This window comes from Microtus oregoni, unplaced genomic scaffold, assembly GCF_018167655.1.
Source record: "Microtus oregoni isolate MIOR12 unplaced genomic scaffold, Mior012 000000F_ref0000247, whole genome shotgun sequence".
NCBI lineage: Eukaryota > Metazoa > Chordata > Mammalia > Rodentia > Cricetidae > Microtus > Microtus oregoni.
This window is the reverse complement of record NW_024543059.1, coordinates 53282137-53308550: the sequence shown is the minus strand read 5'-3', so window position 1 is coordinate 53308550 and position 26414 is coordinate 53282137. Positions and strand designations below refer to the sequence as shown.

The window sequence follows — 26414 nt, the reverse complement described above, 5'->3', positions numbered from 1 at the left end:
CAGTAGAAGGAGGCAGAGGTTCAAGAATCCAAGGCAAATTCCAGACCAACTGGGGCTACATAGTGACACCCTTTCTCAAAACGGATGAATAAAGTAAAAGTCACGCACAGCTCAGTGACTGTACATGAGTAAGGGAACACCAGCTCTGCTGGTGGAAAACAGTGCCCCTCTCCCTCCACTCTGGTCTGTGTTATGGTGGGAGAGTAGACATGAGGTGCACAGTCCACAGGTCTGGAGTCTCGTCCCGTCAAACGCTTCAGGAAAGGTCACACATCGAGCTGGTTAGAGAATGAGATTTTATTACTGGGGTAGCTCAAGCTCAGACACTTTGGGGGAATAAATGAGTGTTCTTGGTGGGCTCCCCAGCCCCATAGGTGGAAGCAAACTGCATTGTGCCCAATGGGGCATGCAGTTACCCAGGAACAGAAAGCTCTGACTGTGGACGATGGACAATAAACTGGACACACGTGAGTGAGCAAGTTTGTCAACGGAAGCATGTTGAGAAGGAACTGGGGAAGACGGGCCTGGAAAGAGGATGTGGGGCTCAACAAGGAGCGGACCTGCAAGTTAGCATGAAATGACATGCAGGAAGTGAGGTGGTGGCCTGGCTCTGTGTGAGAGAAAATGATGTCGTGTGTCCCGATGGCGTTTGATTACAGAACAGTTTGGCAGAGGCAGAGACTGCTTGCAGGAGCCCAATTAAGAGACCAGGGCAATGGTTTGAAGAGAGGATAAGAGAACCTCGATGCACACCAGGCAACAAAACCAGCAAGTGGTAGGTGGGTGAAGGCCAGATCAAAGAGGAAGTATTGCCGGTTGAATGTAAAAGCTGCTGAGAAAATGGGAAATCACAGGAAGCTCCCAATGCTTTAAGTTCAGGTGACCATGCTTGTGTCATAGTCATAGTTTAGAGACATAAGGGAGGGAAATTTGTAAGCACGTATGTAATTGGGATCCCATTCTTATGTTTGGAATTTAGATACAAGGGAACAAAGTACTTTGCTAATTTATCTTGACAATGCTTTCATGTCGGAAATCCTTAGTCTGAATAGTGTTTTAAGAGTCTTTGTTTTGGGAAAATGTGACTTTGATAGGAGGGAAGTAATGAAGAGAGTTGGGCCTATTTCTCCGTCAGTTTTCACTCAAGGACCCCATGGGACGCAACCCACTTCTTAATTTCTCCAGTGGATCTTAGCATTTGCCGTAACCGGGAAAAGGAGCCCACCTGAGGAAAAGGTACCCAGGACTGCCCTCCAGCTCAGATATGGCTCAGAATCACTCAGACAGAGATTCTACAAACCACTTATTTCAATATTTGTCTTGGGAGTTACTTTTTTTTAATTATCCAAATGAAATACTTGATCTAAAACCCACCCCACTTCCTGTAGAGCACAGGCATGGTGGTTGCCGCCCTGAGCTCAAAAGTCAGAAACAAAGATAAGCCTCAAAGCTTGTAGAGGCAGAAGCGGCTGCTGTATTCCTTGACCCAAACCATTTTACACAAGCTGTATTTTATATTATGTTCAAAAAAAAATTCCAAGAAACTTTCTAAGCTCTGTATTTTTTCCCTGAAGAGAATATGGGGGAAGAGGCAGGAGTAAGTGAGTAATGGAATAGTAGGCGATTATAGAAAAGGCTGTGATCACCTGGAAGTACATACATGAGCACACACAGACACACACGGATATACAAGCAGACACACAGATACAAATACATACAAAGATGCCCTCACATCTCACCTGCGCTAAAGCGTGAGTGTACCCACATGCCTCCAAATCAAAGTATTCTGTTTTGAAAATTCTCTTGCACAACTTTTAATCCTATCACATAAGCTGTTGGTGTTTTATATTCTTTTTTCTAAGCAATATCTGCCATACAACCAAGACTGCCTCGAGATCATGGTTCCCCTGCCTCATCTTCCTGAGGGCTGGGATTACAAGTCTCACAATGACTGCCTAGATGGTTTTTTTTTTTTAATAGATTTTTTTTTATAATAGATTCGTAATTGTTTCCAACTAAGAAGCAGCAGAGTTGCTCACTTTAATGATAGCTCTAACTTTTAAGCCATTGATAGTGGAACACAACATCATACTGGAAATAGGGAACACTTTATTTTGAAGACCTTGGGTGTCGGGGCTGGGGAGATAGTTCAGTAGTCAAGAACACTGGATGAACCTTCAGAGGACTGGGGTCTGAGTCTCCGTATCCACATGGCACAACCATTTATGATTATGGAAAGAAAACGTCTACTTGATGGTGTTTTATATTCTTTTTTCTAAGCAATATCTGCCATACAACCAAGACTGCCTCGAGATCATGGTTCCCCTGCCTCATCTTCCTGAGGGCTGGGATTACAAGTCTCACAATGACTGCCTAGATGGCGTATGCTAATCCCTAGAAATGTTTCTCACATGAACCAAGAGAGAATAAACACTAGAGCTCAAAGCGAGTTCTTGTCATGGTGATTTGACTCCCCCACTTGGCCTTAGTCTCTGACTGAACGAACTGCCTTTCAGAACTGTTTGCTGGAGGTGGCTTATAGCTGTTATCTTTCTTTCCCTACGTTTTGTATGGTGAAGAAGTCACTCAGGATGCCTTTTAATTCTCCTTCCTTTCTGTTCTCAGGAGTTGTACAGACGTTCTGTGCTGCATGATCTTCATACTGTTTGTTGTGGGCTACATTCTGTTAGGACTCCTGGGTGAGTAACCACAGGTATAAACAATACTAACCATTTGTTAGTGGATCAACAACGCCAGTATCTCATTTTAAACATGAGTTGTTTTCTTCTTGTTATTGACGTTGTCTTCTCTGGACTTGTTTGGTAGTGATACAGGACAAAATTGGCACGGCGCAGAGTGGCCAAGTGGAAGCTAAGACAGCAGCAAAGAGAAAAGACAGGTTTCTAGTTCCTTCTTTAGTAATTTCTACCTTTTAAATTCCAACGAAGAGCTCATTATACCAGGGCTGCTGCTGGCTGTAGGAACTGTTACCTAGGGCCGTTGGGCAGTTTTTAAACGTGTTGATTCATAAGCTAGACAGGGTAAGGGCAATGATTATCAATTTCACCAGCTAGTTCATTCTTTAAATTGAACCCTGTTCTCTTTACCTACCAAGAAAGAGGCACTCTTGTTTGCTGTTAGGTTAAAGATTTTTCTAGAACACAGAAACAAATAAGACAAACACATGATTGTTTTAAAGAAAATAGCACAAAAAGAAAACAAAAAAAATCATTGTGCATTTTCCTGTAAAAAGACCTTATAATTGTAGTCAGTACAGTAGACAGTTCCACCAGGAGATGTCATCCTGTATCCCAGGAACTGACTTAAGAAGATCTGATTTGCCTCTCTAAGGGTAAGAGCCATTTCCATCAGATCTCAGCAGCAATAACTATTGACCTGTGGTTACCATGGAGAGAAACCTGCACCATGTTACAGAACACTTTCTTTTTACCCTCTAGTAAGAGATGTGTGAGAAGGGAAATTAAAAGTAACTCCCCAACTTAATCTCTGTATCACCATACAAAAACATAAAATTTAGGACAGGAAAAGAAAAATTTAACAAGCATTAACACAGAAATAAATAATATGCCTTTATAAGGGCTCAAAGAATGTCCCTCTTGTTCTTAAATATTTAACTTTGTAACATCTAAGCATTACTGTAGATTGAATACAACCTCTAGGTTGATTAAATATTTAACTTCGTAATATCTATGCATTACTGTAGATTGAATACAATCTCTTGGTTGAATATTATCAAGTGTTTTATAACTTCAGGACACATTATTCCTAGTTTACATAAATATTGGTTATTTTTGCTACTGTCATAGAATTGAAATGTGTTGTGTAAGATGAGGAGAATTTGGAACTAGGCAGGTCTAGATTCTCATACTCTTTTGTGGGGTACAGGTAACTGTTTAACCAGCTCGCTCACCTGGGAAGAATAGAAACACTCCCTGAATTTCCAGTTATGAGGGATGAACTGCAATGCCCAACCATGTGGGCAGTGCCGGCAAGAGTACTAGACAGTGCATAAATAATTTAGCTCTTTGAAATTGCAATAAATTTGTTTTAAGCATGATTTACAATGTTGTTTCTGTTGCAACCCATAATTTGGGTTATTAAAGTTTGAGTGTACACAGGAACTCCCCAAGGGGCTTCTGCTGTGAGCGGAATCCTTCCACACAAGGTCTAACTCAACACTGGTTGAGTCTCTCTGTAGGGTAGGTGTCTGTTCTTATAGGGATTGTCAAAGTCACAGCTGGTCCTGGCAGGGTCAGTGGGGGAGCGCCCAGCCACCTCTGTCCATGGCAGGATCATAACAAGAATTTCACCTTTTTGTTCAAGATCTCCAGATTTGATTTGTAAGTGTTTTGATTCATATAGGAAATTGGGGAACAGGTTTTCCTCAATCAAAGTCAATATTCAATATCAAATTAATTCAGCATTTCTCCCAAATTAATCCTGATACCACTGCTAGAAACAAAGGACTCAAGAAATTCTCTAAATATCCACATACTTACTCTATCCCTCAGCTATAGCTGGCTTTGCTGGTTTGAGTTCAAGATATTGTCTTAACTCCTGGCTATATCCAATGGAGGTTGGAAGAGGACCGCAGGGGTCGTCGGCAGGGGCAATGTTAAGAATGTTAACAATGGCTGTAGCACCGAAGAATGAATGGGTTCCCTTGAGAGGTCGTTTTCACTGTGATGATATTTGCACTGTGGAGCCTGGCCATCTCCATTAGATCAGGACCTTCACGGATTAGTCATTTATCTGTGATCTCTCCGTGAGTGTCACCATGCCTATTAGTTATGTTTCTGTCGCTGCTATAAAGTACTACATTCAAGACAGAAGAAGAATTTTATTTGGCTTGTGATTCCGTGGAAGTGAGGCCTGGCAGCAGGAAGCTGGGCACCCACATCTCTTAGCGCGAACCCTAAGCAGAGAGAGAAAACCAGAAGTGGCATGAGACTTAACTCTCAGTGCCGTCCCCAGGGATTTGCTTCTTCCAGCAATAGCACACTTCCTAAGCCTCCCAAATAGCATCGTCATCTTGGGGACCAAGCGTTCAAAGACCCGAGACCATGGGCAGCATTTCTCATTCCTTCACACCATGGAGTAGCCATTTCTGTTTCTCACCAGAAACCAACCAGGCAGACCTCATTCTAAAATGGAATATTAGTTTAAGATATGTTACATTCACTTATGCTATGGAATATTTTTTTAATGATGCAAAGATGTGTTGCATGTATATAACTCTGTAAAGCTGTGTTACTTTGCCTGCCTAAAACACCTGATTGGTCTAATAAAGAGCAGAACAGACAATAGCTAGGCAAGAGAGGGAAAGGAGGGGCTGCCAGGCAGAGAGAATAAGTAGGAGGAGAAAGAGAGAAGAAGGGGAGCAGGAAGAGAAAGAGAGGAGGATGCTTGGGGCAGCCACCCAGTCACACAGCCAGCCATGCAGTAAGAGGTAAAGAAAGGTATAGAGAAAGGCAAACGCCCAGAGGCAAAAGGTAGATGGGATAGTTTAAGAAAAGCTGGCTAGAAATTAGCCAAGTTACGCTGGGCATTCATAAGAAAGAATAAGTCTCTGTGTGTTTATTTGGGGGCTGGGTGATGTGAGTCTTCAAAGAGTAAGAGTTAAAAATAAACAAAAACAAAAAAACCCCACTAGCCTGTTCTCTGCTCCATGTGGAGTGTGAGCACAGGGTGGTGCTTGCGCGTGAGCAAGGCACTTAGCATTCCGCTGACAGAATCTTTGACTGAGTGGATAGAGTGGAGCCTGGCTAGAAGGGAATCCAATCTTGCTGAATGATCACGTGAACATTTAGGATAGTAACTCCCTTTGTGCTCCTTCACAGGTGGTTGCTGGTCAATTACTGCACTAACTAGAAAAAAGAATAGGAATTCTTGTTATGCAAATTGCTTTCTGTAAACCTTGGACTAACATTATATACATAAAAATTGTGACATTCAACAATCTTAACATTCAACAAATTTTCATTTTGTTTCTCTCTCTAAGCATTAGTCCACGGTTACATTTCCTTATGAAATACCGCAGACTGGGTTTTGGGTTTTTAATGTTTTCCTGGAGTAATTACCCTTATTAGCTGAGATGGGAAGTTAATAGGGACATTCGTGCAGGCGAGCCCAGAACTCTGTCCTCCTGCTGTGAGAAACCCAAGAGTCATGAAAAAGCTTCCAGGATGGGGTGAGGGGGTCTGGACAGCAGTCTGAACTGGACAAACTGGGTTAATTATTCCTGTTGAAATGCTGACTTCCTATCTGAGAGACCCCAAGTAAAAGGCAAACTTTCCCCTAAATCTCCATCTCCTCAGATTATGAGGAAATGTGTGCCTGAAGGAAAAACAGTAGAGAATCAGATAGAGCCTGGAATCAGGAAATAGGAGCCTTAGCAAGAACTGAAGGGTAGCATTGTCTCTGTGGCATTACCTTGGGGTATTTGTGTCTGTTTTGGCCAGGAGACCTAGCTGAGAAGCTGGATCTGTCCTGATGTGAAGTCGCAGGGAATTTGTCAGGTTCTCCCTTTCATCTCTTAGATCAAATTGGTCTTTTCCCATCAAGGGTACAAGGAATGGAGAAAGCCCCGATCCCTAAGCAAGGTCACTCACTCATGTGACCTTTCCAGGAATAAAGATAATTCTAGGATGATTTTTGGTTATGTCTGTAGAGAAATGCAGGGGCTGTTTTATTCAAGTTAAGTATAATTAAACATCATAAATTTTTAGATTTGAAAATATACAATTGACAAAATATTATAGGTATTTGAGATGTACAACATGAAGGCATTTTTAAACTGGAGATTGAACCCAGAACTTTATACACCACAAAAAGCATTCTTTCAACTGCGCTATTGCCCCAGCCTGACATTTTGCTGTTAGTATGTCTTGTATAATTATTATCATAGTTAAGCTTATTAGCATCCATTCCTCGGCATAATTACCTTTTGGGAGGGGCGAATATACTTAGGATGTGCTCTTTGCGGAAAATTTCCCGTATGCGATTGCACACAGCACACTGTATGCTAAGTGTCTAAGAGTCAGTTGTATCGAACCTAACGATTTATCATTAGAAGAGTCCTAGTCCTGATCCCGTAGCCGGAATCGAGCCATGCTCCCTGCAGCTCTCTGTCTGTGCTATGACTCGATGTTCTCACGCCTCTGCCATGTGTGCTATGCTGAACTAAATTACAGTGGGAAACTTCCCTCTACCCCTGAAAGGCTAAAAAGTCAGGCTTTTCCTGACCTAGAGATTTCTCCAAGACTCCTCACTGAGACAGGTCAGAAATTTGGGTCAGAGATGAAGGTTCTCTCTGAAGAGGTTCCTGCCTGCCCCCAATAATGGCATTCCCCCCCACACACACACACACTCTTGATAAACTCCCCTCCAGGCGTTGAAGGGAAGCCTCTCCCTCTCCTTCCCTTTAAGGCTCCATCCCGTTTGCTTTGTATTGTTTCTATCTGCTTCCTCCTACCTCAAGGCCTTTATGTCTTCTCATTCAGATAAACCTTGTACCTGAAGGGATTATGAATTATGTCTCCATCTGGACCAGCTGTTGCTGTCATCTCCTGTTTAATTCACACTCATATCTCTTGATCTATGTCTTCTCACCGTCCCCATCCCCTCACTCCTGGTAGCTGCTGCTCTACTTTCTGCTTGGATTCTTGTTAGAGTTCACGTATTAGTGAAATCTAGTGAATTGTGGTTGCTTTTCTGCGCCTCTGCCTTCATTCCTGTTGCCACAGACAGTCAGATTTCCTTCTTTTCATGATTTTGTTTTCTTGGTTTTTTGAGACATGGTTTCTCTGTGTCACAGTCCTAGCTGTCCTGGAACTAGCGCTTGTAGAACAGGCTAACCTGGAACTCACAGGTTTATTCTGTGTGTGCACGCACACACTTTCCTTAGCCATCCACCTGCTGACAGATTCTTAGCTTGTCTGTGTCTTGGATACTGTGAAGAACATGGAAGTCAACATGGGATGCAGACACCTCTTTATTTGTCCTCACAGATGCCCCACAAGGGATGGCTGGTGATTCTAATTTCAGTGTTTTGAACCCATTTTCCACAATAATTGAGAGAATTACGTTCCCACCTACAAGGTCCAAGAGGCTCCCTTTTCCCCACAACCTCCTCACCACTGGCATCAACAGGCATCCTGCGGTTCTCTCTTAGGAGCAGATATACTGAAATATTCATCGTTAGATGGAAGTGAACACAGGGGCCCGTCTTGCCATTTGCTTACATTAATACCAAAACGAACCTACCTGCCATGTCATAGCTAAGACTCTTACCAAAAGTAAATTAATGCCTTCAATTAAAAGCTCACTTTAAAAATTGATTTCCATTATTTCAAGAATGGTTCGACCACACTTTTATTTCTGAAAAATGTCTTGTGCACTAATAGGATGACAAGGGTCAATATTTGCTTTCCTTATGAATACAGACATGTTTATAAACTAAATCCCACACTCGTACTTCCGCTTCAGCAGTCTTCGCTTTAAAAAGGAAGCGTTTGGCTTTCAGCGGAGATTTGAGCTTGTCCACAGCCCTGAGTGATTTTGGCCTTTTGTTGGGTTTTGCTGTGCACACCTGTGCACGCCCATGCTGTCCAGACTTCTTGAAGTGTGGTTAGCACATGAGGGACTGGCTTGCACTCAAGGACACGGCCCTAAACTCACCACTGGGTGGAAGAGGCCACCTGTGAAATGACAACCAGGTTTGTCACCCAGGCAACTGGAGACGGGACTGTTTCTCAAAGCCCGTCTACAGCAGCAGCCCTGCCAACAACACGGGTCTTCAGACCCGACTTCATGTGCCCTATTATCTGCTTCATTGCGTTTGTAAATTGCTTGTGTTAAAACGACATAAGCGCGATGTGGCAGGCCTGTTCCGCGCATACTAGAACAGGTAAGTGGTGCCTTTAAGGGGCACACGCTAACGACCTGAGAGCCAGCATCCTGGGCAGCCAGGGCTTCAGGGTTGCCTTCCCTGCCCCCAACAGATCTGCAGTTCATTCTTCAGGGTCAGTGTGAGCAGTCGGGTCTGATATTTTCTCCTTGACTTGTAGAGGGCTTTATAATGGCTGCCACTTTTCAACGCGCCCCAAAAGCACAACCGGAGGTTGCTCTAAAAACCCCTGAAAATGAGAGAGGATGTTAGGTAGTAGCGATGCTCTCCCGGATATTCGGGGATGAATGTTTCCTTGAGATTGAGTGATAAGGTCTTTTGCCCAAATAAGGCTTTCACTTGTCCCTGCCAACCTTTGGCCATCCTCTGTGAACTACCTCAACAGACTGTGCGAGTGTACAATTCCTCATCCTTCCCCCCTCCCCTACACACACACACACACACACGCACGCACACACACACTATTCATGTCTACATCAGAGTCAGCTAAAGCCATCCTTTTAAGTTATTTCTAGGCACGTGGCAGTTGGGTACCTGCCACATAAACATGAGGACCTGAATCCGATCTCCAGAACCCACTTAAAACGCTGGGCCTGGGGGTGCACATCTGAACCCCAGCTCTGGGGAAGCTGGGCAGATGGATCTGTGGAGCTCACTGGACAGTCAACCTAGCAGAATTGGTGAGTTCCCAGTGAAAGAGGCCCTGTCTCAAAAACACGGTGGGCAGTACCTGAGGAAGGACAATCGAGGTTGACTTCCAGCTCCGTTATGTACTCCTCCAAACAAATACACACACACACACACACACACACACACACACACACAGAGAGAGAGAGAGAGAGAGAGAGAGAGACGTTATTTCTAAAAGAGTGGGCTAATGAAGGGAATAATATGATTGATTCAAGTGTATGTTATAAATTGCTCTGCAAACTTCATCACCCAGGCAGTTTGCACGCTTACCCACTAGGGTCTAGCGACTTAATTACTGGAGGTGTGTCATGAAGCAGAGGGCAGGCTGGGACTCCATGACACTATTCTAACGTCACTCACACCCTCCCCTCATGGTGGCTACCATGTTAGACAGACCTGAACTCACCGCAGAGCCCAGAGTGACTTCAGTCCCAAATGTTGGGACTACAGGCATTGGCCTCCCTCCCGTGGGCTTTTCTGTGGGACCGAGTACTGGGCATCATCCCCTAGGGCTAGAGAGCAGAAACAGACGACAGAGGAGACCTACTCTTTATCATTGTCATTATTCTTTCTATATTACATCCCAACCACGGTTTTCCATCCCCCCTCTCCTCCCAGCCCTTCCCACCCCACCTCCTAGATCTACCCCCTCTGTTTCCCTTCAGAAAAGGGCAGGCCTCCCAGGGTTATCAACCAAACATGGCATAACAAGTTACAATAAGACTAGGCACAAACCCTCATATCAAGGCTGGGAGAGGCAACCCAATAGGAGGAAAATGATCCCAAAAGCAAGCAAAAGCAACAGAAACAGCCCCACTCCCACAAGAACATCAACTACACAACCATAACATATAGGACCTTGGTCAGACCCATGCAGGTTCCCTGACTGTCACTTCAGTCTCTGTGAGCCCCTAGGAGCCCAGGTTAGTTGATTTCTGTGGGCCGTGTTCTTGTGGTGTTCTTGACCCCTCTGGTTCCTAAAATCCCTCTTCTCCCTCGGATTTTCCTGTTGTTTGGCTGTGGATTTCTGCATCTGTTTCCATCTGCTGCTGGATGAAGCCTCTCTGATGATGATTATGCTAGGCTCAGGCCTACGAGGAAAGCAGAATATCATTAGGAATCATTTCATTGACTTTTTTTATCAGTCATGTGTCCTACTCTTTTTAATATATATATATATATGTGTGTGTGTGTGTGTGTGTGTGTGTGTGTGTGTATGTTTGCTTGCTTTATAACCCGACTGCTGTTTCCCCTCCTTCCTCTTCTCCCAATCCCTCTTCCCCCATTTTCCCTCTGTGCCCCCTCCATCCACTCCTTCTCTGTTTCTACTCTTAAAAGCCACCAAGGCCAATGGAACTTCACATTCTATTTCTGAAAAGCAAGTCCCAAGTCCAGTTCACATTCAAACTGTGAGGGACTGGGCCCCTCCATGAAGGAGAAATTCCAACTGTAGATGTCACAGCCGACCTCCTCACTCTGTCTCCTACTTGAGCCTCAGTTTCTGCATGACAACACACATATTATTTAATTTTGAATTAGTTCTTATTTCTCATTTATATTAAATAAGGGCATTATGTATACTTTAAAAATATGTCAGGCAGTGGTGGCACAAATCTTTAATCTCAGCACTTGGGAGGCAGAGTCAGGAGGATCTCTGTGAGTTCGAGACCAGCCTGGTCTACAAGAGCTAGTTCCAGGACAGCTAGGGCTGTTACACAGAGAAACCCTATTTAAAAAGCAATATACATATATATATATATTGATCATATTCATCCTGACTCTTCCCTTTACCTCTTCTCTGACTCAGGCCTCTTCATGTCCAATTTTTTTATAAAATAGCTCCAAGGAGAGGCTGTCTGCTGGAACACAGTGGGCACACTGCCGGCCACACCCTTAAAGGAAACTGCTTCCCCTTCTCCAGCAGCCATTAACTATATGTTTACATTTCAAAAAGAAAAATGTTATTTTATTAGTGAGCATTATTGCCAGATTTTGAAAGGGACATGTAAAGTATTTGTTCTAATAATGACGTGTTGGGTACCACAGATTTTTGGATGACTTATTAGTCAGAACAACAGCGTAACAATGCTGTTCATCACCTTGTACAAGGAGCCCGCATTTGTGAGGATATTTTCCAGACCAGATCTGACAGAGAGATGACATCTTAACTGACACTGTAATCTCTTGTTTTCCACATTGAGAGTACTTCTAAGAAACAAGTGAATTTATTTCAGTGAGTTAATAATGAATTTAAGTATCATTTCAAATGTAGCCAATATAAAATATGGAGTCTATGATTTTGTCCATACTGTGTTTAAGATATACTTACCTAGTGTGCATAAAACCCCAACACCACGTGAACTAGGCATGGTTGTGCACAGCTGTAATCCAAGCGCTCTGGAGGTGGAGATGGAGAAACAGAAGTTCAGAATCAGATGACCATAGCTGAATTCTAGCTGGACATACATTAGACCCTGTCTCAAAATATAAAATAAAATAAGTCAAGTATTTCACACTTGTGTCCTGTGTCTTTAGTTCTTAGTAGACAGGTGACTTCTACAGCACACAGACTGTTCTGGAAATCCCACGTGTAGAAAACTTACACGAATGAAGTAAAATGTGGATACCCCTGACTTCCTGAACAGCGTCAAATATGGCTTCTGTTGCTGCGTATCTCCTTTCCTCTTCTTTCTGGCAGCCTGGAGCACTTCCAGCTCAACACACACTGTCTGTGGCCAGGCCTCCTCACTGGAGCAGAGTGGGAAAGGTAGAAGATGCTCAGTAAACATGGCCCCAGGGCAGCACCAGGAGATGGAGAAGGGAGCTCCTTCTTAGACCCCTGTATCTTTACCTGCTTCTCCTGTCTCTGGGTGTGTGAGTTAGCCTGTCCATCACTGCGACAAACCCCTGTTGACTACGGATGCTATGTGGCCAGCTGTTTTAAGTTCCTGCCTTGACTTCCCTGCAGTGATAACATGGAGCTGTGAGCTGCAATAAGCCCTTTCTCCCTTAGGTTGTCTTTTATCGTGGTATATTTATCACAGCAAAAGGAAAGAAACTAAAGCAAGCTTGTTCCTAATTTATTTTTATCAGAAGGCGTCGTTGGTTAGTCTACGTAAACCTTTCATCATTTAATATTTAATAAGGAATTATTTTTTAATATTTAATGCATCTAAACTTTTTTATTATGGAAGTATTTTCTGTTTGTTTAATGTATTTAGCTTCCTTGCCACTGTAGTGTGGTGGATAAAACCAAAGCAACAGCCCTAATCGTAAACTCTGGTTATATCACGTAAAAGATGTATGATTTTGAGAAGTAAACTCTAATACAAACCTTAGATTAAAAGGATGGCAACCTCTTAGGGTTACCGTGAGATGCACAGGGCATGTGAGGCCCCAGGTGTAGCCGAGAGTCTCTGACCCATCCCAGGTAGATACCACAGGGAGCTTCCGTTATCACGCGGTTCTTCTGGTTCTTCCGGTTGTTGTTCCTGTCCACACCCAACTCCAGGTCCAAATCCTAATCACTTCCCAAAGTCTGCCTCAAATCCCGCTTCTTCACTGAGCCCTCTATAAACTTCATCCTCTCCCCAGCCCATTCTCTTTAAGAACCCTGGCATGTGTCTTTTCCAGAGCTGACACTGACCCACAACACACAAGGGTCCCTTAGCGGAGTCTTTAATTAGTTGATCGATAATGTGAAAGGGGAAAGAAATCAATGCTGATGGGAGACCCCACTTCCCCTCAACCCATCAGCATGCGTTCACAGTTACGGGGGCAAATGTGCAATGGCTCCCCACAAGCACCACCAGGTAATCGCGGAAGTTCTCAGAGGACCACAGCTGTCTGTCGCTGTGGTCTGCTGATTACTCTCTCCTTCACTGTCCTTAATCTGTCCTGGGTTCCAGCCCATGGCACCTGTGGAAGCTTCTGGGAGCTGCTCACCCCCACTCCAAACAAAGCACAAGCATCAAAGTCTGGGTTCAGATTTCGATTTTTGATAAACTAAAGAAAGAGCTAGCATGACTGCGCCCACAGTGGGTCCAGAGCCCCTACCAGACCTTCCACTTCCATTATCTTCTGCAGGCTCAGTGTCCTAGGCACTTTATACCACTACTTCTGTGCTTTAGCAGCTAATTAGAAAGTGGGGATTAAAATACGTGGATAATTTGATCTGGGTTATAGACAATAAAAAACAGATGTCTAAAGATGGTGATCACTCTCCAGGCCCCACTCCTTACTGAGCAGCCTTTGGCCATCGACAGTTACAAGAGAAGGGAGCATCTTTGTCTTGAGGATGTGGCGCTGGCTGCCCATGTCCCTCTGAATGGCTGCACACATGAGCAACACTGACTGGACTTTGTGGTCATTGAGAAAGAAGACATAAAGTTGGGAGGGAAATACGTTGAGGCGATATGGGGAGAGTTTGTGGTTGGGGAGTTGGGTGGCAGCCGACACATTGCATTGTGTGTACTCATGAAATCCTCAGGAGCAAAGAAAAACCATATAAAAAGGAATCCGATGCCCAATTCCCAGCTAATGATTATTTAAAGAAACAGGGTAAAGCATTTTAGGATAAAGCTAAAAGAATAGAGTTGGATGAAATTGGATCGCTTAGCCAGTGTGTGGCAAATTAAGGCACAGGAGCGTTATAATAAGGGTCTAACTGAGCGCCGAACACTTGGATGTCATTTACACACTATTTATAGCTCTTTCTTTATTCTGGAAAACAAGGACAGAAAGACATGGTGGCTACTCAGATCTCACAAGACGGTATTCCTAGATGAAGCTGATTTGGCCTCTGTGACATTAGAGAGAAATAGACAAAGAGAAATAGACACTAACCAGAAGAAATGAGAAAAGTACTGAGAAAAAAAAAATCCTCTTCCTTACTACAATCTTCATTTGGAAAATGGATTTTTTTTATCGTCACACCAGTCATATGCATAAGGGTGATTGAATTATGAGGCAAACTGTCAGCTCCAATAAGTGTGGGGAAGGAGATGGTGGAACAGTGTTATCAGAAGCAAAGGACCAGGATGTGTTTTCAGCTGCAGCCTAGACGTTTTAACAATAGCGTTGTTCAAACTTTGAGAAGGTAGAAAAACAGTTAGAACAAACAGTTATTACTTAGTTTAGTGGTGGATGTTACTTTCTGGAGATTTGTCATTCAGATGTCAGTCCAAGTTTATCACCCGCACAAAAACAAACAGAAAGGGGTGATGAGTTTGCATGAAGCAGAGCCCAGCATCTCCACAGAAACCATGGCTGAGTCCTTGTTATACTGAAGTCAGGGACGCATGGTCTTTGCATTAAGCTCTGAGATTACCGGACAAATGCCTGGCAGATCTTTCCTGCCAGGTGCCTCTGCCATGTCCTTGTTTGCCTTTTGAGTGTCCTGAGAAATCAGAGAGCTGGTCGATTCACTCTGTTGAATTCTTCGGTGTTTCTCTCTTCTGTATACCCCCCAAAGCATTACATCATGCTGCCTAGAGTCAATCTATCAGCTCTGGCATGAAGTCATTTGTGCTGGAGCTTTAGGAAAGGCGTCTTCTTTTCCAAGAGGGCTTTTGTCTGTGCCCTCTCTCCTCCTCATTTTAATAACTGTCATTTCCTAAGTGCATTACCTCATGTTTTGGCTGCAGCCCAGATGAATCTGGAGAGAAGAAAAACGCGCTTTCAGACCAATTCATCCATATTTTATTTTACTTTTCATTAAGAAATTACTCTTTGAAGAAAATCAATAATGTTCTATGACTGAGGGGGAAGAGGTGAGCGTTGCCGTGACAATTCTAATCTCTCAAATCAGACTGCCTTCAGCCAGATGTTGCTGATGGAGACTCTGTCCTTTTTTGTTCCCACAGCTTGGACACACGGTGACCCCAGGAGAGTGGCCTATCCTACAGACAGCCAGGGACACTTTTGTGGCCAGAAGGGAACCCCCAATGAGTGAGTATGGCCCCTGTGCTTTGGGTGGCTTTACTGTCTAAAACAGGACCCTAAACACATCAGCATCAATGCCGCAGGATCTCTGAGCAAGGCTGAGACTCAAGGAGGAGGTTTCTGCTGTCTCCTTTCTTACAGGCAGCCCTAAGTGGTTGGAGATTTCCATTCTCTGCCTCTCCACTCTTATCAGTGACAATAAAATTCAAAAGCAAGGATGGGCCCAGGAGTTTGTTAGCGGCCATATTTGGATCACATCCTTTGAGTTGGGCTGTTGTGTGGCTGTCCTGAGCAGCAGGTGACATGCCTGCGTCATATCCCACTCTTTGGTCATGTTTGCTATCGTGTTTGCAGACAACCATTCTGCCTTATGACGTGCCCCCAGCTCTTCAGTGCTCTTTCTGCGCAATGTCAATCAAAGCAGAAGTGTCTCTGCTTGGAAGCAAGGTTTTTTTAATTGATTTTTATTGAGCTATACAATTTTCTCTGTTTCCCCCCCTTCCTCTCTCCTCCACTTCAACCCTCTCGCATGGTCTCCATGCTCCTGATTTACTCAGGAGATCTTGTCTTTATCTACTTCCCAAGTAGATTAGATCCATGTATGTCTCTCTTAGAGTTCTCATTGTTGTTTAGGTTCTCTGGAATTGTGATTTGTAGACTGGTCTTCCTTGTTTTACGTTTAAAAACCACGTATGAGTGAGTACATGTGATAATTGTCTTTCTGGGTCTGGGTTACCTCACTCAAAATGATGTTTTCTAGCTCCATCCATTCACCTGCAAATTTCAAGATGTCGTTATTTTTTTCTGCTGTATAGTACTCCATTGTGTAAATGTACCACATTTTCCTTATCCATTCTTTGGTCTAGGGGCATTTAGTTGTTTCCAGGTTCTGGTTATGACAAACAATTCTGCTATGAACATAGTTGAGCACATGTACTTGTGGCACGATTGAGCATCCTTTGGATATATACCCAAAAGTGATATTACTGGGTCTTGAGGAAGGTTGTTTCCTAATTTTTTGAGAAATCACCACACTGACATCCAAAGGGACTGTACCAGCTTGCATTCCCACCAGCAATGCAGGAATGTTCCCTTTACTCCACAACCTCTCCAGCATGAGTTATCATCAGTGCTTTTGATCCTGGCCATTCTTACAGGTGTAAGATGGAATCTCAGAGTTGTTTTGATTTGCATTTCTCTGAAGACTAAGAATGTTGAGCATTTCCTTAAGTGTCTTTCAGCCATTTTAGATTTCTCTGTTGAGAGTTCTCTGTTTAGGTCTATACTCCATTTTTTATTAGATTATTTGTTCTTTTGATGACCAATTTCTTGAGTTCTTTGTATATTTTGGTGATCAGACCTCTGTCTGATGTGGGGCTGGTAAAGACCTTTTCCTATTCTACAGGCTGCTGTTTTGTCTTGCTGACCATGTCCTTTGCTTTACAGAAGCTTTTCCGTTTCAGGAGGTCCCATTTATGAATTGTTTCTCTCAGTATTTGTGCTGCTGGGGTTATATTTAAGAAGTGGTCTCCTGTGCCAATGCGTTCAAGTGTACTTCCTACTTTCTCTTCTATGAGGTTCAGTGTGGCTGGCTTTATATTAAGGTCTTTGATCCATTTGGAATTGAGTTTTGTGCATGGTGATAGATATGGGTCTATTTTCATTTTTCTATATGTTGATATCCAGTTATGCCAGCACCATTTGCTAAATATGCTTTCTTTTTCCATTTGATATTTTTGGCTTCTTTGTTAAAAACCAGGTATTTGTAGTTGTGTGGATTGATATTTAGGTCTTTCATTTGGTTCCTTTGCCCTCCTGTCTGTTTTTTTGACAATACCAGGCTATTTTCAGTACTGTAGCTCTGTAGTAGAGTTTGAAGTCAGGAATGATGATGCCTCCAGAAGTTCTTTTATTGTACAGGATTGTTTGGCTATCCTGGGTTTTTTGGGAAGCAAGTTTTCTATTTACCTAAAATCAAACAGACAAAAGCCATGTCTCACATTTCCAGGAAACTTTTACCCCTTTCTCGAGATCCATTCGTTTCTTCTCTATTTGGGTTTGGTGCTAGATCTTCTCACGCTTTGCCACCAGTTGAGTTTCTGTGGATAATTATGGAGAAGCAAAAGGCCAGGTGACAACAAGGGCTCCACCAAGAAAAATACAGTCTCAGACGTTTCTGCCATGGCTCTGTGGTGCCACCCAGAACTGAGAATGAGTTATGCTAAGAGATATGCAGATTTAAAGACAGGCCTTCGGTAAAGAGCAGAGGAATCCATGGGGTAGTATGGCTCTAGACAGTGGGGGAAACGAAAGTTTGGAGGAGGGAGAGGGAACTTTTAATGATAGCAAGGCAGATTTGGAGAAAGTGTTGCCTACAGAAGGCCTCTGTGTAGCAGACACCTGGACTGAATTTTAATCTTAGAAACCTAAAAGAAAAATCTGAGACTTTTTACATTGTGGGGGGACAAAGGAAGAAGCAGGTGGTTAAAGAAGGAAGAAAGAAGGAAGGAAGGAAGGAAGGAAGGAAGGAAGAAGGAAAGAAAGGAAGGAAGGAAGAAGGAAGGAAAGGAAGGAAGGAAGGAAGGAAGGAAGGAAGGAAGGAAGGAAGCATAGATGCTCTAGATCCTCAGTTCCTTTGAAACGGGCTGTTTTTAGAAGGATCTCTGTAAGAAGTTGTCCAGGCCTAAGCCCATGACCCACTTATGTCAGACAAAGAGGTGACACCCCAAATTGCAGTATATGAAGACTCTCCAGAGGTGACCCTTGCCTACCAGATTGGTCATTCAAATACAATGTCCTATAAAAATAGATTTGAAATGGAATAGACCTCAACCACCTCAACAGCTCAGGTCTAACCGCTCTGCTCACCTGTGAGGCAGCTCAGGTCTAAGTGACCCGTTGCAGGAAGCACTCAGGATGGAGCAGCCGCTCTGCCCACTTTCCCTTTCAGTTGTCTCTGTGTTACAGTCCCGAGATTCCTGTTTGCCTGTGCTCTATGGTGCTTGTCATAATTGCCTTTTATGTATTTAAATTTCCAAGCTGGTTGGAACTTAATTTTTGTATGAGTAGGATGAAACAGGAGACAAACATTTTTTTCTAACTGCAAATTCAATTATTTAAAAAGATTTTGTTGGAAAACAGGATTTTTATGTTTCATTTGTTTACAAAAGTTATTATTCTATAAATAAACTTGCATACCTTTTCCTTTCTGAACCATAAGCCTAATCAATGCATTTAAGTCTTCCAGTAACTTTTAAAAGTGTATTGTGTGTGTGTGTGTGTGTGTGTGTGTGAGAGAGAGAGAGAGAGAGAGAGAGAGAGAGAGAGAGAGAGAGAGAGAATATGTATCTATGGATACCCGTGAGGTCAGAAGAGGGCATTTGATCCTGAAATAGCTAGTTTTATGCCAACTTGCACATGCTAAAGTCATCAGAGAGGAGAGAGAGCCTCTGTTAAGAAAATTCCTCCGATACAGCCCAGCTGTAGACAAGCCTGTATGGCATTTTCTTACTGATTGACTGGGAGAGCCCAGCCCATTATGGACCCATCCCTGGGCTGGTGGTCCTGGGGTCTATAAGAAAGCAGGTTGAGCAAGCCATGGGGAGCAGTCCAGTAAGCAGCACCCTCCATGGCCTCTGCAGCGGCTTCTGACTCCAGGTTCCTGTCCCGCTTAGTTCCTGTCCTGACCTCCTTTTATGTTGAACAGGGCTGGGGAAACAAAAGCGAAATAAACCCTTAAACCCTTTCCTCCTCCAATTGCTTTAATCGTAGTGTTTTATCATAGCAATAGTAACCCTGACTAAGACAGAACCCCTGGAATTGATGTTTCAATTATTATAATAAATGTATACCAATTAAAAAACAAAAAGTTATTTTAAATTATGCTTATAGATTTAATGGTAAGTGGAAATACTAATAGAAAATCAAACTTTACTCAATATGAAATTTGTAGGTAAGAGGCTGGAGAGGTGGCACAGGGGTTAAGAACTCGGGCTGCTCTTCCAGAGGATCCAGGTTCAATTCCTAGCACCCTTAAGGAGGCATACAATCATCTTTAACTCCCACCCCTGGAGATCTGATGCCCTCTTCTGGCTTCTATGGGTACTGCACGCTCATGATGCCCAGCTCTACATGCAGGCAAGACACCCACACACATGAAATAGAAATAAAGGTTATTCTGTTTTTAACTTAAGGGGCTAGAAAGACATTCAGAAGTTAAGAGTAGTTACTTGTCTTACAGAGAGATCTCAGGAATGGTCTCCAGTCCCAGGGAATTAGATGCCCTCTTCTGGCCTCCATGGGCACTAGGCAGTACACGCAGTGCATATACACACATGCAAGCAAAACATAGGATAAAATAAACAAATCTTTAAAATCAAATATGTATAAGTGTAATTGAATAAAAATATATCTCAGAAAAAGGTTAGAGCAAATTCATTAGAGTAATCACATTATTCTAAAGTATAGACTGGTAATAAACTAGGTACAAATAAATCAATTGTAAATACATTTTTCTCAGGATTGGTGATAGAATCTAGGGCTGTACACATGGAGACAAGTGTTCTGCCTGAGTCATATGTCTGGCCCCTACTTAATCATTTATCTGTTTTGGGACTGAGTCCCTCACTAAGTTGCCTCTGGTGACCTTGAGCTCTCTCTGAAACCAAGGCAATAAACTTGCAGTCTTCCCTCCTCTGCCTCTGGGGTAGCTGGGGTCACAGGCCTGGGCTGCTAGATTTGGAACAAAACCAGGTTTTTAATGTGACAGAGATAGAATTTCAAGTCAGTACCTGGAAAATTCAGTATTCAGTGAGTGGTGCTGAATTGAATGAAACTCTATTCATGGAAGTAAAGCTAAATGTGTATAATAATTCATACCTAAAAGTAAAGCTAAATGTGTATAATAATCCATACCTAAAAGTAAAGCTAAATGTGTATAATAATTCATACCTAAAAGAATACAGAATCAGGGAAGGTTTTATGTACAGATGAGATAAAAATCAGAAAGCAACCCTGGCCAGGGATGTACTTATAAAACCATGGGCCAGGAGCTCAGACCGGGATTCAAAGAGAAGGGAGGAGCTGCGTGGCTCTCTGATGGACTCTCCTTGGAATTTTATTTGCTTTCTCTGGGTATTCTTCAGTAAGACGTCATCCAAACAAGAAATAATGAATGCTTGCAGTTCAGGCGGGCTTCAGAGGACCCAGGGAAATGCAGAACAGGATGGAAAAGTCAAAACTGACAAGAAGTTTGAGCCAGCTTCACGTCAAAAAGTTTAAACTGCACTGTGCTGTTGGTAGCCGAGGGCGCCCTACCCACCACAGCAGCATGGGAGATGTGAAACCTTTCGGACTCTGATTCTGGGCTGTCTGGTGAAGAAAGCAAAGAGGTGAACCAAAACAAAGTAAAGCAGATAAAAAGGAGGGGAAAGACCCAGAAAAGAAGTCAAGTCAAAAATGCTAAGTGGGGAGAAAAAGAAGAAAGAAACGAAGAAAATTGATCAAAAGGATCCTACGAATAAAAATGAGTTAGATAATTCTGAAAGAATTTGGGAAGTGAAAAGCTTGTGTAAACCCCAGAAGATAGATTCGGAACTAAGTCTCAAGAAGACTGGTGAGGAATTTCTGAAAACATTGAAAGGAAAAGGAACATCACTCTGCCCAATGGGAAATTAAGGACCAAAGATTCTGAAATCTCCAACCATCACTTGTAAGGCAGAAAGGGCTTGGTTGGGAATGCTGAGTCTTCTGTATTATGCTATTTTACTGTGATCTCTTTAAGAAGTAAACACTGATTGTTTTGTAATATTAGGAGAGCAGTCAAGTGTTTATAAATCTATGAGAGAAACAATAAAAAGTAAATAAAACTATGGGCTAAACAACATCTTCTAAACAGAACAGTAAAACTGAAAACATATCAGAAACTTTGAAGAATTCTGTCATTGAAAGTAAACCACCAAAAGGGCCAGACTCTGTGGCTCATCCCTGTCATCCCAGCACTAGGGAGGCGGAGACAGGCGGGTCTCTGTGAGTTCCAGGACAGGCAGAACTACATGGAGAGACCCTGTATCAAATTTAAAAAACGACGACAACAACAACAAAAAAGGAAACCACCAAAATCATCGTAAACAAAATTAAAGCTAAGTGGCCATCCAGGGACAGCAAACACTTTCCCTTTCAACAAATGGAACGCTGGCTTTACGATCTGAACACAGAAACCACGAGGGAAAGGATTCAGCCAAGTACATGCAAGGCGCTCAGCACTGAGGGAGCTAATGTGCAACCTGATGACCTGGGTCTGACCAGAAACCCACGTAAAGGTGGAAGGAGAACCCAGCTTCACAAAGGTGTTCTCTGGCTCCCATGAGTATGAGTGCACACACGTGTGCACAGTCTATCAGTGTCGAAACACAAATGCTGATATCCACTAAAAATAAGACAAAGGTCACAAGCAGGAGATAAAATCCTATGATGCCCGAGGGCAACAGGAAACTTGTTGTCAGAGTTGAAAAGGAAAATGCAAATTTAAAAATTATTTTTGCCTGTGAGATTGTCAAATAACCAAAAAGGTTAAAATGTCCGGTATTTGGTGTAGTGATAGATTAGCACCCCATTTTCTGCTGCTGGTGTTTGGTGGGGTGAGAGGTTAGCACCCCATTGTCAGCTGCTGGTGTTTGGTGGGGTGAGAGGTTAGCACCCCATTGTCCTCTGCTGGCAGGGTGCTAGGTGGTGGTATTTGCAAGGTTTTATCAAATGCTTACCAACACTTACTCTCTTGTGACTCAGCAGTTTTCTGCCTAGAAACTGACTGAATGAAATTTGAATCTTTTGAAACTTTGTGAGCCGTGTTAGCTTTCCATCGCTCTGAGAAAACACATAAACGAGTTAAAAGAAGAAAACTTTGCTCTGGTTCCTGGTTCATGCTCTTGTGGTCCTGGACTTTTGCATCACTTGGTGGCCTTATGGTACACTAAGGTGGAAGCCTATGGCAGATGAGGTATGATCATCTCATAAGAAATGAAAAACAGGCAGAGACCCCATCTATCTCCCCACACGAGGCTCACCCTCAAGGATCTAACTTCCTCCCAGTAGGACACACCTCTGAAAGGGTCACCGGCTGGGACAGAGCCTATGAGGCATGGCCTGTGAAAGAATTTCAGAGAGAGCCACCGTCTGCTGTCTCCATGAAACTAAAGGAGCAACGGCAGGCAGTGCGGTCGTCAGGACAGAATGCAAACGTCTCCTTGTCTTCCCAGAGACTGATGACATGGGCTCTATGATAAAATAGTGAGATACCGTCCATCTGTGACACTACTGTGCATAGGTGTGTTTTTGATAGGGAAATGTGCCTGATGTGGCGTCAACTCAAGAAGGCAAGGTGGACCAGAGAGATGGCTTTAGTGGGTAAAGGCACGCACTTGCTGCCACGCCTGGCCTCCAGAGTTCAATCCCTGGAACCCACGTGGAGGGAGGAGAAAACTCACGCCTGCGTGTTGTCCTCAGCCTTCCACAGAAGGAACTGGGGGGCTGCCTTAGAGAAGGGTCTGATGCCCAAGCGTGTGGACCTGAGCTCAGTCCCTTCAACTCACATTTGAAAAGCTGGGTGTGGTGGCTGCAGCCTGTGACCCCAGTACTGGGCCACTAGGGGCAGGCAGATCGCTGGGGTCACCTGCTAGCCAGGCAAGCATACTTGGTGAGCTCCAGGCCAGTTAGGAGCTCTTGTCTTTCAATAAAAATGTGGGTAATGCCTGAGGAATGACATCTGTGGTTGACCTCTGGCCTCTGTGTGTGTGTGTGTGTGTGTGTGTGTGTGCGTGCGTGTGTGTGTGTGCGCACATGTGTGCAAAACGTATTACATAAAGTCAGGCACTAAATAAACGTGCACACTTCTGTGCCAGGATGCAGTGGACACATCTCTGGCGAGGAAAGCCAAGCCAGGGCCACGCTCAGGTCAGTGTGAGCACTGAGTGGTTGTATTTGGGTCACGATGGCCTTGCAGCTATCCTTGAGTTCTCATATGGAGCCGAGATTCCTCATAACTGGACACAGAGCCTGTGTTTGGAGAGGGCATCGTTGTACCTGGGATGGAGAAGAATCAGGCCTTTTGGGTTTTGTCTATGCCCAGCCGAAAGGACTGTGGGAGAAACACCGATGGGTTCCTGAAATGCCAGATGAAACCCTGGCTCCAGAGGACACCTGTGCTTTGCCTCCCTGTGTGACTCCATTGCTTCTCGGCACACAAGTTGCTCCTGAGCTACGGTTTGAAGGCCTGGTCTTCAGTATTTTCCACCGAAAGGTGTGAATTTGGTTGATTACACCGCCACCTTCTGGCTGTTACAAGAACTTCGGCTCATGATGATTGCTGGGCTTTCAACACATGCTACAGGAGACTGAGTCAGAGACTGAGCCCAGATATCCACCACCCTTGAGACCAGGACTGAAACCAGCCACAGGATCGTTCACTAAATGACAAGTCCCACAGATCTGTTTGAATATATGACCAACCCCAACGTCCTATTGGTTTAATTTTTGAAATTTGCGTTAAAGTACTATATGCATTTGGAAGGAAATTAAATGGTAAGGAAGAACCTATAACCAAAGGAAAGGCCCCGGCCTGGCTCTTGGCCCTCCTTGCTCACAGTCGTATTCTGTGGAAACCCTCCTTTGGGTCTCGGGCTCAGTTCTAGCAGGTTTTAAAAAGTACCTTTTGATGTGGTTCTGTTAGTTCAGGTGATTTCCACTGGTAACCCGCTGTGGAAAACCGATTTCGTTCCTCTTTTTAGCCACACCCCATGTCTGAGCTTCCGTCTCCTTCTAGCCCCTTGGAGTAGCACAGTGATTGTTCCCTCTGCTTCTCGTCCTGACTGGACAGTGTCTGGGATCCCCTGTGCACAGGGGATCCCATCCCCACACACCATCTCTGTCTTCCTTTCTTTCCCACTTTGCAGTTGCTGTATCTGCTCTTTTCCTTACGTGGTCCAGTCACCTTTTACACTCGGCTCTGTAACTTCAGCAGAACCCAGCATGTCCTGTTGTATCTGATACCAGAATTTGGAAGAAATGAATGACTTTGATTTTGTTGTGAGTGCAGTCTTTATTCACTGCCAGTCTGTTGTCCTTTCGATTCTTCCTTATATAAAATCAAATTTTGTATTTTAATAATAGTCTATGATCACACCACATTTTAATTTGTCTCTACATAGAGCGAGAGAGAGAGAGAGAGACAGAGAGAGAGAGAGAGAGAGAGAGAGAGAGAGAGAGAGACTCCACCCACAGGATTCCAAGAAAATGTTTATTTGGCCATGAATTTTGTCTTGAGTATTGCAATGGTCAATCTTGATCATCAGCTTGCAGCTCCCTGTTTCCTGACCATGGATGCGGTGTGAACGGTTGTCTCACGATCTTGCTATGACTCTTCACTCTAATGAGATGTGTGTCTGAATCAGACAAACTGCCTTCCTACATTGCTTTGGTATTTGTCAGAGCCACAGGCGAGAGCTGCTAATATAGATAACCACCATCAGGACCCCTACACTTGTCCAGAGTCCCCTCCCTCTGATGACCACCATCAGGACCCCCAAATATGCCAGAGTTGAACAACTGCTTGAGTCCAGCATCATCTTAGGTCCTTCTATGCCACCATAAAGTGGACAGAACTGGTATTGTCTTCATCTCCCTAATAGGATCATTCAAATTCAAAGAGAATCTCAAATGACAGGATATATTCCATTGAATGTGTATGACTGCCACTTAGTACAGTTTTTAATAGAAAATGCAATTATTGCTTTTGTACATCACCAACGTAATACATTCTTATGTTAAAGAAATCTATAAATACAAAAATTGGATGAAGGAATATATTCCCAAATTTTAGATGTTATCATTTCTTTTTGCATATAATTTAATTCTTATTCCCACATAGTCAAATCATATTTTAATGGTCTTTAAAGTAAGTTTCTTTCTAAAATAGACATATTAATTTCTCCTTCCATTAAACATGTGTGTCAACATCATTCCCAATGACGTGATCTTCTGCCTCGTGATAAATGCTTTCTTGCTGGTGGACAATGTATTTCAACTTTTAATAATTACAAAACAGTGCATTGATTGTCAGGTAATGTGAAGGTGGTTTGAGAAGATGCTGCACCCACATGAAGATGAAGTCAATTTTTAAAGACGATGCATTCAAAGCACCTGTGGTTTGATTCCTATAGAGCGTTCCCACCGATAAACACTATTTGTGTTTTCTTTTTTGACAGGAACAAGACCGTTTTGTTTTACTTTAACTTGTTCAGGTGTACCAGCTCCTCCGTGATGTTCAGGCTCCAGTGCCCTACTACACAGGTAAGGCAAAGGCTGCCTTCATGGAGGTGTTAACGTCTCTAACACTCGGGTGACTTGAGGATTTCCACGCTGAGTCTGTCTGTGAGGTAGGAAAAGGTAAGCCTGATGTCATGCTCATGCACATGCAGTCGAAGCTAAGGCAGAGAAGAATCCTTTCAGGGTTGCTGGGGAACCTCAGTGATGGAAACCATTCGCTCTTATAAGTGACCACAGCAGAAGCTTGTCTGCTGGCCCAGTCATTTCTGCATCTTTGAATTCATTTATGGAGGAGTTGTAAATGTTTGGAAAAAGCCATGTTGCCTTGCTTTTTCATGATTCTTGTGTTTTTACGCTTTGATCTGTGCATCTGTTGGGATGTGCATCTCACTGTTGGGGCCGTCTAAGTAAGCTGCCTTCCCTGGAAGGCTGGATCTGCCATCATATTCAGAGAGGAGGAAACAAGCCATGACAGCAAAGCCAAACAAGATACAGAGCTCTAATTAAACCAAGTGACGCCTACTGCTACACC

General features: G+C 43.5%; 1 protein-coding gene across 2 annotated transcripts in view; it reads left to right on the top strand.

Moving 5' to 3' along the window:
- Positions 1-26414, top strand: part of Slc44a5 (solute carrier family 44 member 5) — a 242757-nt gene that overhangs the window by 183594 nt on the left and 32749 nt on the right. For both annotated transcript variants that reach the window (XM_041649914.1, XM_041649905.1), the window contains exons 3-5: positions 2626-2699; positions 15484-15568; positions 25822-25906. In XM_041649914.1, the coding sequence (XP_041505848.1) occupies positions 2626-2699; positions 15484-15568; positions 25822-25906 (244 nt within the window). The remainder of the gene's footprint in view (positions 1-2625; positions 2700-15483; positions 15569-25821; positions 25907-26414) is intronic.